Raw genomic sequence first — 14,451 nt, forward strand, 5'->3', positions numbered from 1 at the left:
ATGTTGACCCTATTATCAGGACCTGAACAGCGTCTGTAACTTCTCATTGAAAGTTATGTAACGAGAGCCAACTGGATTGAAGATCCAAAGACCGACTTCATCATTATACCAGCTCCATAGACTCTATGGTACTGTAATATTACATTATCCCTGCAACCAGAGAGTTAGGTCGGATGCCAAATTTTGGTTCAATTGAATGTCTGGTCTGCAAGTGCTTGACAAAATAAAGTTTTACAAACATTAACTGTTTTACTGTAATATATACTTACGAGGCAAATTATATATAAATGTATAAAAAAAAATATTTACGCACACATTTACATGCAACGCAATAGACAATGTAGCAAAACCATTGTACTTCTATAACATGTTTTCGAAGTTACCAAATGTAGCAGTTTACAGAATGTGTTTATAAAACTAACTAGGTATACCGAGATTAATATGCAACTGAATACTTTTGTCTGTGCAATATAATACTTTTGGCAGCAGTTGGCTCCGCTTTCACGTCAGACAAGATATTAAACTTTATAATGTTGATGTTGGCAACTGAGTTTATTTGATAGGGTCACAACAAACAGACATACCTAAAGACATACCTTTTCAATAGTACAAGTGGACCTACTTAACGTAAAAGTTTTTACTGTTTCTTGCCGGCTTTTTCTCGGTAAAATCTGCCTTTCGAACCGGTTGTAGTCACTACAAAACGACATACAAGACGATTCAAAAGTTCTTATATAAGGCCTACTTGAAATAAATGAATTTTAAATTTATATATATACATTTAAAAATTAGCTGGATTGCGCATACCTGTTAATGTGAACGTAACTACCAAATTCATAAACTGTTGTGACATTAAACTAAGCATATTAAAGACTACAACGAATACTCGCACATCAAGGCGAATAATTGCTCACGAATTTTCAAATCAATCCATGTCGCATCCACACGAATTTCATCATTTTCGATCTAGTCAATGTACCATATCATTTTTAATGTTATGTTAATAATTATATACATTGATACACGTGCATAGATTAAGAAGTTAGTTAATCATGTTGTTACAGATATGTTTTTATAAAACCAAATGAGTTATTAGGAAACAGTATGATGTGAAAGAAAATAAAAATTCATTTAATTGAAGTTGTTTTGTCTTTTATTTAAGATATTATACATTCGTGAGTGGCGCTCTTAATTCTATGAACCTTTTAATCATGTCTCATCATCATATCAACCGATAGACGTCCACTGCTGGACATAGGTATTTTCTAGGGAGTTCTAAATTCCAAGGTTTTGTGCCGCTTGGGTCCAGTCCCAGTCCAGTGCTACCTGCAACGCGCTTGATGTCGTCTGTCTAGCTCGTTGGGGGTCTTTTAGTTGGGGGCTTTCATTCCAGCACCTTGGGAACCCAACGTCTATCCGTTCTCCGAGCTATGTGCCACGCCGACTGCCACTTCAGCTTCGCGACTCGTTGAGCTATGTCGATAACTCTGGATCTTCTACGGATCTCCTTATTTCTGATTTGAGCACGCAGAGATACTCATAGCATAGCGCTCTCCATCGCCACAGTGACACAGAGCCGTAATCTTGTCTGGTTTATATAAAATTATATAGCATCGCTGTTACCACATGAGCTGCAAGTCTTTTGTCGCATTCGCACTCACAAGCATTATATATTTAACTCATCAAGGTAGTGATGAGGTGCGCGAGGAATGAAAATACAGGATAAGACAGTAGATAACGCAGGTCTGGTGGAAAAATGCTAGAAGTGCTAGGCTAGAAATGAGTGCTAGATGATCCGCCCACACCCATTCGCTGCTATCATCTGAGCTGTCTGGCTTACTTTTTTCATCTCGCTCGCACTTGCTAGCGCTGAGGGAGCGAGGCTGTACTTTTGACCTTCTTCTTAGCAAACGTTTTATCAAAAGCCCTGAGGTAAAGCATTGTAGGCAAATTTGAGCTTTAACTCAATGCAAATAAGAATCATTTTCCTCAGAAGTTTAAGTATTTCCACACTAGAAAACGACTTCTCGAGTGCTAGCGAGCAAATCATGTTCTAAGGCTACAGGGGTCTAAAGCTCCCCAATATGTTTCACAATATTAATCATATGCTTGGTAGCACATTGACGATTTCATTACGAAGCAAGATTAAGTATGTAAACTAACAGACATTTCAGTTTTTTTTAAGTTACGAACATCTGGACCATAAATAAATAATAATAATTGTATCTATATTACAAACACATAAATAAGTACTTTGTAATTTTGACATAACTGTGTCTTCTCAAGCTCAATCAAAAAAAAAATTATAAACTCTCTCTTTTGTACAGAACCGATGAACGGTCTTTAGAGACTTTTACAGAAATTTGGAGGTGTATTCGGTTATTTTTCTAGACTCCAGAGATTCAAAAAAAATAATCTTAAAAAACATTAGTACATAAAATAAAATATCGTTTATTTCTATACAGATAAGGTATACATTGAAATGATGTTATGCATTATAGAAATATGTACTTATCGCTGTAGGTACGATAAGATATTACAGATCATTCGGAAAAGTTGACCTAATATTTACTCTCAGCACTAGGTATTAGTGCCACAATTTAATTATCGCAACCATTTGAGGTACCGATCCGATGATGTAGAAGTCTACCGATCAACATATTACCGTCCCACTACAGGGTACGGGTCTCCTCACACAATGAGAAGGGGTTAAGGCAGTAGTCTACCACGCTGGCCCAGTATGGGTTGGTGGTACTCCACACTACTTTAAAAATGGAGAACTCTCAGGCATGCAGGTTTCCCCACAATGTTTTTCTTCACCGTTGAAGCAAGTGATGTATGAATTGCTTAAAACGCACATAACTTAAAACGTAGAAGGTGCGGGATTTGCTGCACCGCTACATGGTAGTATATATAATAATTCTGAATTCGAAGCTCACATTCATGTCACCTAAGTACCGTAATTGAAAATATACAATATTGCCTTTTTTTGTTAACCGCGGAATTGAACGTTGTAGAATGGTTTGTATTATTGACACTATAAAAAAAACTATTGTCGCTTTCACTAACTTAGTCGCTTTCACTCACTTAGTCGCATTCGGTCGCTTAGTCGCTTTCACTGTCACTATCTTCGGCTGTGAAGTCGAAGGGGCGGAACTTTTGCCTGAACGCCGCAACGTGCGAATCCTCCTCTTCGCGGCTAAGCAAACACTGCCGCCAATCGGCTTTGTCCTCGCAGTTGAGTATCGGTGGACTTGATAGTACATCTCTGGAATTAAAAAGAAAAAATAACAGATTGCTGTCCAACTGGAAAGGTAGTAGTAGCATTTTGTGGCAGAGCTCGTCCGGGGAAGTACTATCGGTGTGCTTATATCTGCCGCTAAGCAGCATTAAATAAATAAATAAATAAATAAATAAATATACTACGACAATACACACATCGCCATCTAGCCCCAAAGTAAGCTTAGCTTGTGTTATGGAAACTAAGATGACTGACGAATATTTTTATGAGTAATATACATAAATACTTAGAATATACATATAACCACCCAGACACTGAAAATATTCACGCTCATCACACAAACATTTTCCAGTAGTGGGAATCGAAGTCACGGCCTTGGACTCAGAAAGCGGGGTCGCTACAAACTGCGCCAATCGGCCGTCAAATCATTGTCGCAATGCTGTGTTCCGGTCTGAAGGGAGTGGCTGCCGGTATAGTTACATTCACTTAACACCTACGGCTCAAATTGATGGACACAGGGCCACATGTTGCAGAACGTTCTCCTTGCATACCCTGTGAAGTGTTGCTGTTTACAGGCGACGGTTTTCCACTAACCACCAGGTGGGCCATCAGTTTGGTCCATCAATTATTACTACAAAAAACAAAGGTCTATTAAAGCTTCGTCTCCAGGTACTGAGTCGCCATTCCAGAATCATGGGACCACAAAATCCGTCACTGTGCACCCCAACTTATTAATGAGTAATTTTACACAAAATGCGTGGCGTCGCTGGAATTGCATAAATTCAAATTCAAATTCAAAATTTCTTTATTCATGTAGGCCTATCACAGGCACTTATAAAGCGTTCATACATGTATACATGTTTACATAATTGTAAGGATGGTGATAACTTCGTTCGCCAACTTAAACCAAAAGCTACGAGGGTTCCAAACGCGCCCTGTTCTAAGAAGAGCCCGCAACAAACTTAGCCGGGTAAATTTTTTTTTGGTTATCACCATCTCACAGTAAATTTATATTAAGCTATGAAACTAGAGCAATTCACACCCAAGCTTTTTTATCGATAAAACATAGATCAAGTGACACAAATAAATATATTGCGAGAGTACATCTAGCCCAAAAGTAAGCGTAGCTCGTGTTATGGGTACTAAGATGACTGATAAAATAAATTAAGGAATAATATACATAAATACTTATAGAATACAGATAAACATCTAGACACTGAAAAATATTCATGTTTATCACACAAACATCTTCCAGTTGTGGGGATCCATACCATGGCCTTGAGACTCATAAAGCAGGGATCACCATGGTCAGTGGCGTGCACAGAGTTTTTGACCAGGGTATGCATAAAGAAGGAAAATGGCATAAAATGGAAAAATCCTTCCCCTTTATGAATAATACAAATATTTTAGGGTAGGCAGTGCTTTTGTGCATGTATGAAGTGCACGCCACTGACCATGGGTGGCCAAGTTCTTTAATATCTGGGGTGGCTTAGCTGGGTTGAAGAGCAGCAGACATTTGGTTGAGACATGAAGACCTACCTGCCAAATTGTATCGGGAAGTGCTTACTGGTTTTGGCATACAACTGATCGCCGGACGGCAATTCAGCATGGAAGTAAGGCGCGCCGGGCAATGACACTTGCATTATCTCCGTGAACGGCGGAAGTACTTCCATATGAATACTGTTAATGCCCGCTTCATCCTGGAATCATATTTCTATCACAGACACACAGTTTGAACGGTTCTAAGTTCTTGGCATGGAATTAAAAACATACAGAACCCTCGTTCAGCCATTATTGCAATAATAGAATAAACAAAATAAATAAATAAATATACTACGACAATATACACATCGCCATCTAGGCCCAAAGTAAGCGTAGCTTGTGTTATGGGTACTGAGATGACTGATGAATATTTTTATGAATAATATACATAAATACTTAGAATATACATATAAACACCCAGACACAGAAAAACATTCATGCTCATCACACAAACATTTTCCAGTCGTGGGAATCGAACCCAAGGTCTTGGACTCAGAAAGCAGGTCGCTGCAAACTGCGCCAATCGGCCATCATAATAGAATAGAATAGAATAAATTTTGTTGCTTTAACTGTGTACATTTCTTTGGTGCTGTAAGTGGGTATAGTTCCAAAAGTTTGCCACTTTCTGGCGTGAATTGAGTTATTGAGTTTATTTTACATATGACTATTAAAATTTAAACTTTAGACACTAATTAAGAACTGTCACAAAAATATTCGTTAATATTATAATAAGACTAACTTATTAACAAAATTCTAAACCTATTTTTAAAAATATTTCCGGCGTGAAGTGCATTTTATCCAAAAACAGTGAAAACGGCCCCGTGCATGTCTGACTTCACACCTACGGAATGTTGCTAGTTCACTAACTTTTCTCATTTTATGTAAAACACCGCCATCTAGCCCCAAAGAAAGCGTAGCTTGTGTTATGGATACTATGAAGTTGTATAATTTTATGAATAATATTCATAAATACTTATAATATACAGATAAACACCCAGACACTGAATAAAATTCATGTTCATCACAAACATTTTCAAAAGTAAAATAATTACTGCCAAATACAGAATGAATGAAGTGACCGCCTTTCGAGAAACACTACTAAAGTTGAGTGGTTGTTGATGCTTCAATATAAGCTGTGTACACGGTTTTTGTATGTTCTTAATTCTGTGATTCCTGAATTATTTAGATCTTTCCACACTTTCCTTCGTGATGTTAGAATTGTATCTGATTTCTTTAAAAAAAAAAAATGGCAATGGTTTACTCAAAAACTATTAGCATTTCAGTTTCACAGATAAGTCTCAGAGACAGTAAATAATATACCTCTAAAGCCTCTGAAGTATTATTTCGGTTTTCATTTACACTTTGTATAGATTACGGCTCGATTTAATATAGAAAATGGCCATACGCAGTTTACAATAAATTTTCATCTTGAATTCTGTATGATATTCTAGTTACAATCATGATATTCTGGACTGCTCATAAAATGGTGTAGGACATAAAACTTTTAAAATACCTGAAATACTTCCAATATCTGAGCGCCGCACACCTTCGGCACCGGCACACATTGTATCTGCATGTGTGAAGTGCGATAGTTCCTCTCAAAGAACACGACTAGCTTATCCATCGCTGTGTAAAACTTCTTCAATGCTTCTTTGAATCTTTTTATTTCTTTTGACACTTCATCGGGCGCCTAAAATAAAATCCCAATTATATAAACTTAAACTAGCTGTTGGTAGCGACATAATAAATTTATTTAAGGCTCATGTTTAAGCGTCCTAAATGGGTACGAGAGTAGTGTGAATAAAAACCTTTAAAGTTTATTTTTCTTTTAACTCTAATTATAAATTAATGACATTTATTCAGGTGTGGAGTCCACCAATCTGCACTGGGCCAGCGTGGTGGACTCGGCCTTAACCCTCTCATTATTAAAGTGACATAATAAAAATCTTATATTACCTTGGTAACACTCTGATGGTGTGCAATAGGCAGTATCAGCACGTGGTAAGGAGTGAGAGGTCCCTTGGGTAGCGCTAAGTAACAGTGTGTGCCCACACATATCACCAAGTGTTTCTCCACTGAAGGAGAAGATAGGCAGAACCAACAGGTATCTAAAAAAGAATCCATATTTCCCTTTATGCATACCTGGTACTTAAATAAACTTTATTTTGTTATGCTACGTTGGACCTTGCGAAAGCGAGCGATTGAGATATTAGAAATGGGAATATCCGTAGAAAACCAATGGTTTACCAATATAGCTCAACAAATGTGAAGCTAGAATGAGGTTCCCATAGGGGGCACTCCCAGAATTCATGCTCCAATTACAAGAAAGAGTATGGAACAGAAACTACTATACTACTAAGTCAAAATAGATAGATGCAACAAACCTGGGTCAAACTCCTTTCTTTTCCTTTCTGGATTATCTCCAGATTTTCTTTTTCTTTTCCCATTGTCGTCATCCGCAGCGTCCATATTGAAAAAGAACTGCCCGTTGCCCGATACCTAATACAAAAATTATTGACGAGTCGATACAGTGGTTCGGGTACATCATATTGGATAGATGAAACTCATCCGAGTTTTTACTATAAAATATTGTCAATCTTAGCACACATTTGTCTATTCATTTGTTTGCATGTGCACGCTAATCTTTGTAACTAAGTCTGATTAAAATCTTTACATTTAATAGAATTGCAAATATTTGCATTTAATAGACCAATTCTTGAAAACGGTGCCTGGACGAGTTGATGCGGTGGTTTGTTGAACATTGTGTTGAATAGATATTAAATTTAAATGAGAAACTTATCAGATGATGTACGCGAGTGTATTAACAAGCGACCGCAAGTCCAGTGTATATCCTTATATTTTAGTACTCCTACACTTTACCTTGACCACTTTTCCTGGTTGGTGTTGCTTCAACATATCAGGATCATACGGACACGGAGTTTCGTCTGTAGTGCTTTGCAATAAGTCTGTCATTCGCATCTTTGTGATTGGCTGTAAGGAACATGCGTAGATCCACTTCTCTTTGTTTTTGTTGCCAACGGGGGCTACTGCAAAAAATCTTGTTGCACCTTCCTTGTAGTCCTGATGTACGCTTTGATTTCTGCAGAATTATAATCATAGATCTTATAAAAATTAAGAAGGTATTAGTACAATACTAAACTAAGTACTTTTCTACTACTACTACTGTCATGTTTCCATCTTAAACTGAAATATTATGCCTAAGATTAACCAAGACGGCAACAAAACGGTTTATTGGATTTTGTGACAACACTAGGTTATCAAAACATGAGAGTATACAGTAGAAAGGTAGTCTTAGTATTATAGTCTTTTAATTTCATAGTTTCAATACACCAGCAGGAGAATTTGGCATTTTACATTTTTGCTCATTTTTTATTTTGCTTTACTTGTTTGTAACTTTAAATAAAATAAAATGAATACTTATACTATACTAATATGAATATAAATAAATAAACACATCTTAAATAGAAAACAAAATTTTAATAAAAATTATGACTTTTTCATTATTCATTTAAGGCTATAGTCGTAAAAATGTAATAGGCCCGTTTTGACATTTGTCATCGCGACGTAACTAGTATGGAACCATAAGACTCTGTACTCGATACTCACGATAAATCAATTCAAGTTTGTATCAGTACTTGATTGATATTATTATGTATTGTAAAGTGTTCGTTCGTTCAAAGTATTCCTTTAACTTCACAACCAATACGCGTGACTGGCTGTTGATTATACGTCCACTTTTCAACATGTTGAAAGTTGAAACAGAGTTAGTACTATATAACAACAAACACAAAAATCGAGTCAAATCACTATGTTTAAATTAATGTCCAAAATAGAAGAGCTATAGTTAACGTAATAGTAAACAATATATATCAAACTTAAACGAGCGCACAGTCAACTTTACAAGATGAGGAACGAAAAACTGCGAAGTTGCGCGGGGACGCTTCAGTCATGAGCCGCTTGGTCAGATACATCATCTCAGACTCATTATTTAGAACCCATTTTGAGAACCAAGCTTATTCTTTGCAGTAAAGATAACTATACAATATTTAATTTCGATATTCAGTAAAAAAATGGTTACAGCTCTAGTATAAAAAAAAAAAGACTGAGAACGTCACTGTTTTCGGAACGTTTCGCAACAATTATAAATTGCATGCTACTATGAAGTAAGCGCAAAAAGAATACTCGCGATATATTCTTTCATATTATTTAACATCCCAAAAAAATTTACGTATTTTTTAAAACACTGTATGTAGTTGATTTTTATTTTTTTGTTTCTTTCAGTTTCGTTCCAAGTTACATTCTATGGTCTTGCACAAATGTCAAAACGGGCCTATTACATTTTTCCGACTATAGTAGTAACTTCAAAAATAGTACTTGTGATACTACACTATTTTTAAACTGTGCAGACAAAGACGAAATAATATTTTCTCTCAGTCAACAGACAGAACCACTTCTATATAAAATGTCAAATTCTCCTGCGGATGTACGCCGCAAGCGACGACATTTGATGGCAAAGCGGCGGCTTTTAAAAAAAGCCGGCACAGGCCAAGAAGGCACGGCACAAAGGCGACCGTTTCGAAGTGAATAGACTTTGAGAATATGTTTTCTTTCTGTTCATTTTGCAAAAGCTTTATAGTTTCCAGTCAAAAGCAAAGTTAATAATATTACAATTAACATTAACTAACCTGTATGGTTGTCTTTCAAAGTACTTATCGGCGGATGGAACAAAATGATACCTCGGCTTTATATGAATAGAAAGCCATGCTATTAAATCGGATAAACACTCTGGTTCCACATCAGCCTGAAATAATATGTTGTATATAATAAAAAGCTTCAATTTGGGTTGGGCCAAAAGTTTATAATTAAGTAGCAGTTGACACTGCAGTAAGTATTTGTAATATGTATACCATTGTGTAATGTGATACTTTGTTGTTTTTTTGTTAACTCAAATAAATAAGTAGCAGACTATTCTGTAACAGCACAGAGTTAGGTTAGTCAATGGTAATTATCTGCGGCTTTGGTCATTATAAATTATCAAGAATTCTTATTAATAACTAAAGGAAGAAACTTCGATATCTGAGGATTTGTTGCACAAGCTTTTGTCCTGCAAGCATAACCCAAATCTGGCAATCTTTTGCAAGCACAACTTTAGGAGAGGGTTTTAGGAAGATTTGTTATTTATTGTTACTTAAGTTCTGCTCAACTACAGTAAATATCTTAATGAAAGGTATCATATATAGCTAGCTTGTATTCCGTAGATGGATATATGTTATTTTTTATCATGATAAAATACCCTAGACACAGCTGTATCATATTTATCAACCAAGGAAAATAAAATGTTTCTGTGGGACTTAGAAAACTAACTAGTTATGCATAAAATTGTTTAAACAAACCTTTTGCAAATTATCCTGCTGTATGCCCGCAGGCCATAAGGTAGTGATGAGTACATCAACTCCCCTGAACTCACTCTGACCTCTGAAACAAGCATCCCTGACGGCACTGCAGTCACTCGGCTCAAATGTACACATTGGTATTTCTTTCCCCAACTCCCTTCTTGATGGGCCAGTTAAATAAGCTATTTTAACTTCTGAACTTGTAGTGAAAATTCCTCTTTTTCCTAAAAAAAGGTAACATATAAACAAAAAAATCCTTTAAAAACAACAGGCTTGTACTATTAACTCAAACAGTCAGTATAATGTACAATATCAGTTGTTAAAAATTTGTTGTTTTAAGAAAGTGAAGTGACAAACAAATAAGTGTGCAGGTAATTACTAGAAGAGAATCATAGAATAAACCTTCATTAATAAATTTTTATTAAAAATTATTAACTCACCCATATAGATAACATTTGGAACAATTTCTGCACCTTCCTCGCAATAATATTGAACATGTTCGGCACATGATGGGCCAAAAACATATGTCGTGACTGGCACTGCAAACAAACAAACAGTAATATTAAATGTATTTCAAATAGTTAATGGTACTGAATTTTTTCTCATACTAATATTCCTGTGTCCTGTGAGCACAGAATGAACAATAAGCTGTCACTCACAATTCCTTTTTATTATCCCTATGCGCAATAAAATACATATGTATATATCTATAGCACTACAAGTTAGCCTTGATGTATGGAGGGTAGAGGTAAGGAGAGTCATCTTATATGGGAGAAAAGTTGAAAAAGTGTCCAGTGTATGCGCTAAATAACAGTTCATAAATCCTCCACAATGGCGCTGGTGGATGCACAGGGTATGGTATGAATGTAGCAATCGTAGATGAATTGAAGTATGCCGAGTTAAAAAATTTAATGTCATTATCGACTAAAGTAGTTAATTATTGAGAATTTCAACAACTTACGTTGTACAAAATATTGTGGTAAATATAACCTTACTTCCTTGTATCTCCATACTTCCTTGTTTATTTATCAAGCCTACTCTAACAATATTTATATTTGGCGCTTCTTTTAAGAGTTACCCTGATGCAAATGTGGCGCCATCCTAATTTAATACATTTTGACGACACTTTTTCATATACACAGATGACTCAAGTCAAGCAGTCATGATGTTGTCTGAGATGGTAATAGGCTAATCACTTAGCTGCACAACTTAGTTGGTAGAGTGGTAACTAGCCACAGCCCCATCCCCCCAAACAGACCAGAACAGGGAAAATTCAGAAATATATCAAAAATTTAATAATAATAAAAAATAGTAAGTACATCTTTGGAGCAGTGTGAAAAGAATTTAATTCATTGTACATAATCTAACCTAGCCCAATGTCTCTGTTACCTAAAAAATTAATTATAATATCTGTTACACAATTGCTAACATAGAAATATTACAAAGTCAATTATGTTAAACTTTGTATGATACTTTACCTTTCCTAGTTCCTATACGATAGGCGTCGAGTTGCGAGTTATCAGCACCAAAGAAGTTCCCCACGCATAACAGAACTTCAAATGTTCCTGACTTCCTAGCTATAGATTCGACGCGGGAAAACAAAGTATTAAAATTTCCATTCACATCCCCACATACAAGCCTGAAAGTATGAAGTGCACGTTATTTAATTGTTCTTTTTTTAATATCATCTAATATATTTGAGTTGATACAATATTTTTTTTTAAATAAGTTTCATTACACGAAACATTTGAACCCACGTCTTTTGCTTCTCTGCCATTGTTGTTATATGTATGTATATAGATCAGATGATTCCGTTCCAGTAATAATCTTGATTAGTTAATTTAATGTGGTCGCTATAACGTTTCTTCTCATTTTTTAACACTAGATTATTTTTTTATGGTGCTGCAAAATAAGTAACAATCGTATATAAAAATATGAAAATGACATTAGAGTATGAGACAAAACTGACAACTGACAAATGTAAATTGTTTCTTTTTTCATTCTTTACAAGGCCAAGGTATATCACCGTACAGCCATTGACAACAGACAACAAGGTGTTTGCAGAGGAAGATATGGTTCACTAGAAGTTTTACGAGTTCGGTGCAAAGCAACTGTCAAGTAACCGATGAGGATAAAGTTGCTACTGATGTAGAACCTAGCTAGAACCTAGAGCTGTAAAGCAAGTTAAAAACAAAACTATTTAAATTTTTGACATGATTTGATTTTGACGTTTGTTTGTTGATGATGAATTGACCCGCATTTTTTAGTTTCCTCTGATTTATTTACTAAAATTAGATTAAAAAGCCCTTCTCACTATGGCATCATCAAGTAAATTACCTGGCACGGGGTTAGAAGATGTTGGAGTGCCCGGACAAACGTTTCTCCGAGATGCCCTCACCAGCTGCACTGATCCGCTTAAGGCAATAGAAGAATTTCAACTTGAAAACGGTATCTTACTTCCATCTTTAAGACCTATGCTGCCTCTGCTTGATCTCCACGGCGTCCGTCGCCTGGACTTTCATACATCCGTGTTAGAAGAATTAAGAGATAAGCTCATATCACACATAAATTTGATGTGCCCAAAACCAAAAAAGGAACATAACGAATCGGCCTCAAAAGAGAAAAAGGAGCCCGTAATTGAAATATCACCAAAAGAGAAAAAAGAAAATGAAAGAAAACTTAAAGAGTTGCTATCAAAGAGTTTTTCTGTGGTCAAAGTTAAGGCTCTCAGGCCAGTCATTATGAGTATTCTAAAAAACACTCCTCATATTGACGATAAATATTTAAAAGTACTGGTTCGTGACAGAGACTTGTATAATGATACAGAAACAGAAGTTAAGAGGCAAATTTGGCAGGATAACCAGTCTTTATTTGGTGATGAAGTGTCCCCATTATTGAGTCAATACATCAGGGAGAAAGAGAATGTATTATTTGACCATGAAAATTTAACAAATCTCTTTTTCTCTAAATCACCAAAAGTCAGGCGTCAAGGAGGTGTTGTGCAAAAGTTGGCACATATGATAGGCACTAGCATAAAACTCTATGACATGGTTCTTCAATTTCTCCGTACACTGTTCCTCAGAACTAGCAATGTTCATTATTGTACATTAAGAGCTGAGCTCCTCATGGCACTACATGATTCTGAAGTGCAGGAAATTATATCAGTTGATCCTTGTCACAAATTCACATGGTGTTTAGATGCATGCATAAGAGAAAGAAATGTTGACATTAAAAGATCTAGAGAACTTCAAGGGTTCTTGGATAATATAGAAAAAGGCAAAGAGCAAGTTATTGGCGACCTCTCTATGACATTGTGCGATCCTTATGCGGTTAACTTTTTGGCAGTGTCGGCTATAAAAATACTGCAACATTTAATAAACACTGAAGGGCTTCCACGCGATAATCCAATTTTGATTTTATTATTAAGAATGTTAGCATTAGGATTGAGTGCATGGCATATTATTGACACTCAGACATTCAAGGAGCCAAAGCTTGATAGCCAAGTGGTTACAAAGTATTTGCCAGCATTAATGTCATTAATGGTGGATGACCAAGTCCGAGCATTGCATAATAAACTGCCACCGGATGAACGAGAGTCTGCTATCACAACTATAGAACATTCTGGTCCACCACCAGATGCTTGTGAAGCTTACATGAGGGAGAGCCCTGTATGTGGTGTTCTTGCAATGTATTACACACTTCATTCAGCCAAACTTCGAGATAGGGGTGCTATATTAAGAATCTTGAGTATTCTAGGCAGTTGTAAAGACGGCAGAGCCTATGAGGATCCGTTTTTGCATGCACTCGTAGGTCTGTTGATACAATTGCCAGATGAATTCCAAGGGGAAGATTTTAGTACTGTTTTATTTGATGAGTTCTTCTTTGCTGGGCTTGAAAAGGACAATGTAACAAGACATTTATTAAAACTTTTGTGGTATATTCATCCAAAGTTGCCTGACACAAGAATACAAACATTGATGAAGGCCCTGCAGCCTGGAACACAACACACTGAATCTGTGCATAAATTGTACGAAGCTCTGCAACAAAAATTGCATACACAAGTGGAGCCAGCTCCTGCTGCCAGCGAGATGGAGTATTTAGACTCCCCTTTGATGAGTGTCCCTACTCCTGCACCTTACCATATTGCTTAATTTTAAGTCAAACATAACTGTATTTATGGACTATTAAATTTTATCAAAGAGTTTGTGCAACTATTTCTTTAGAGTCCTCCAAATAATATAACTCTCATCATGT

General features: G+C 36.1%; 2 protein-coding genes across 3 annotated transcripts; one reads left to right on the top strand and one right to left on the bottom strand.

Moving 5' to 3' along the window:
• Window positions 1-1,130: 1,130 nt before the first annotated feature.
• Window positions 1,131-12,148, bottom strand: LOC120633242 (CWF19-like protein 1). Of its 2 annotated transcripts, none has more exons than XM_039903400.1 (11): window positions 11,955-12,148; window positions 11,676-11,836; window positions 10,638-10,736; window positions 10,198-10,421; window positions 9,490-9,605; window positions 7,664-7,883; window positions 7,168-7,282; window positions 6,740-6,891; window positions 6,297-6,473; window positions 4,809-4,941; window positions 1,131-3,268 (listed from the first exon to the last, which is right to left on the bottom strand). In XM_039903400.1, the coding sequence occupies exons 1-11, from the start codon at window positions 11,972-11,974 to the stop codon at window positions 3,084-3,086; spliced, it is 1,602 nt and encodes a 533-aa protein (XP_039759334.1). In that variant the 5' UTR covers window positions 11,975-12,148; the 3' UTR covers window positions 1,131-3,083. The 2 variants fall into 2 exon arrangements, with proteins under 2 accessions (XP_039759334.1, XP_039759333.1); XM_039903399.1 differs by having other exon boundaries at window positions 4,781-4,941.
• A 278-nt stretch (window positions 12,149-12,426) lies between these two features.
• On the top strand, window positions 12,427-14,401 carry LOC120633340 (negative elongation factor B). Its single transcript, XM_039903531.1, has one exon. The coding sequence runs from the start codon at window positions 12,513-12,515 to the stop codon at window positions 14,346-14,348; it is 1,836 nt and encodes a 611-aa protein (XP_039759465.1). The 5' UTR covers window positions 12,427-12,512; the 3' UTR covers window positions 14,349-14,401.
• Window positions 14,402-14,451: the final 50 nt, after the last annotated feature.

This window comes from Pararge aegeria, chromosome 21, assembly GCF_905163445.1.
Source record: "Pararge aegeria chromosome 21, ilParAegt1.1, whole genome shotgun sequence".
Taxonomy (NCBI): domain Eukaryota; kingdom Metazoa; phylum Arthropoda; class Insecta; order Lepidoptera; family Nymphalidae; genus Pararge; species Pararge aegeria.

Coding starts and splice junctions, on each gene's coding strand:
- LOC120633242 (XM_039903399.1), bottom strand. CDS start 11,974: ATGGCAGAGAAGCAAAAGAC. Junction 10,737..11,675: donor TCGTATAGGAACTAGGAAAG/GTAAAGTATCAT, acceptor GTTTGTTTGCAG/TGCCAGTCACGACATATGTT. Junction 9,606..10,197: donor AGCAGGATAATTTGCAAAAG/GTTTGTTTAAAC, acceptor ATATTATTTCAG/GCTGATGTGGAACCAGAGTG.
- LOC120633340 (XM_039903531.1), top strand. CDS start 12,513: ATGGCATCATCAAGTAAATTACCTGGCACGGGGTTAGAAGATGTTGGA.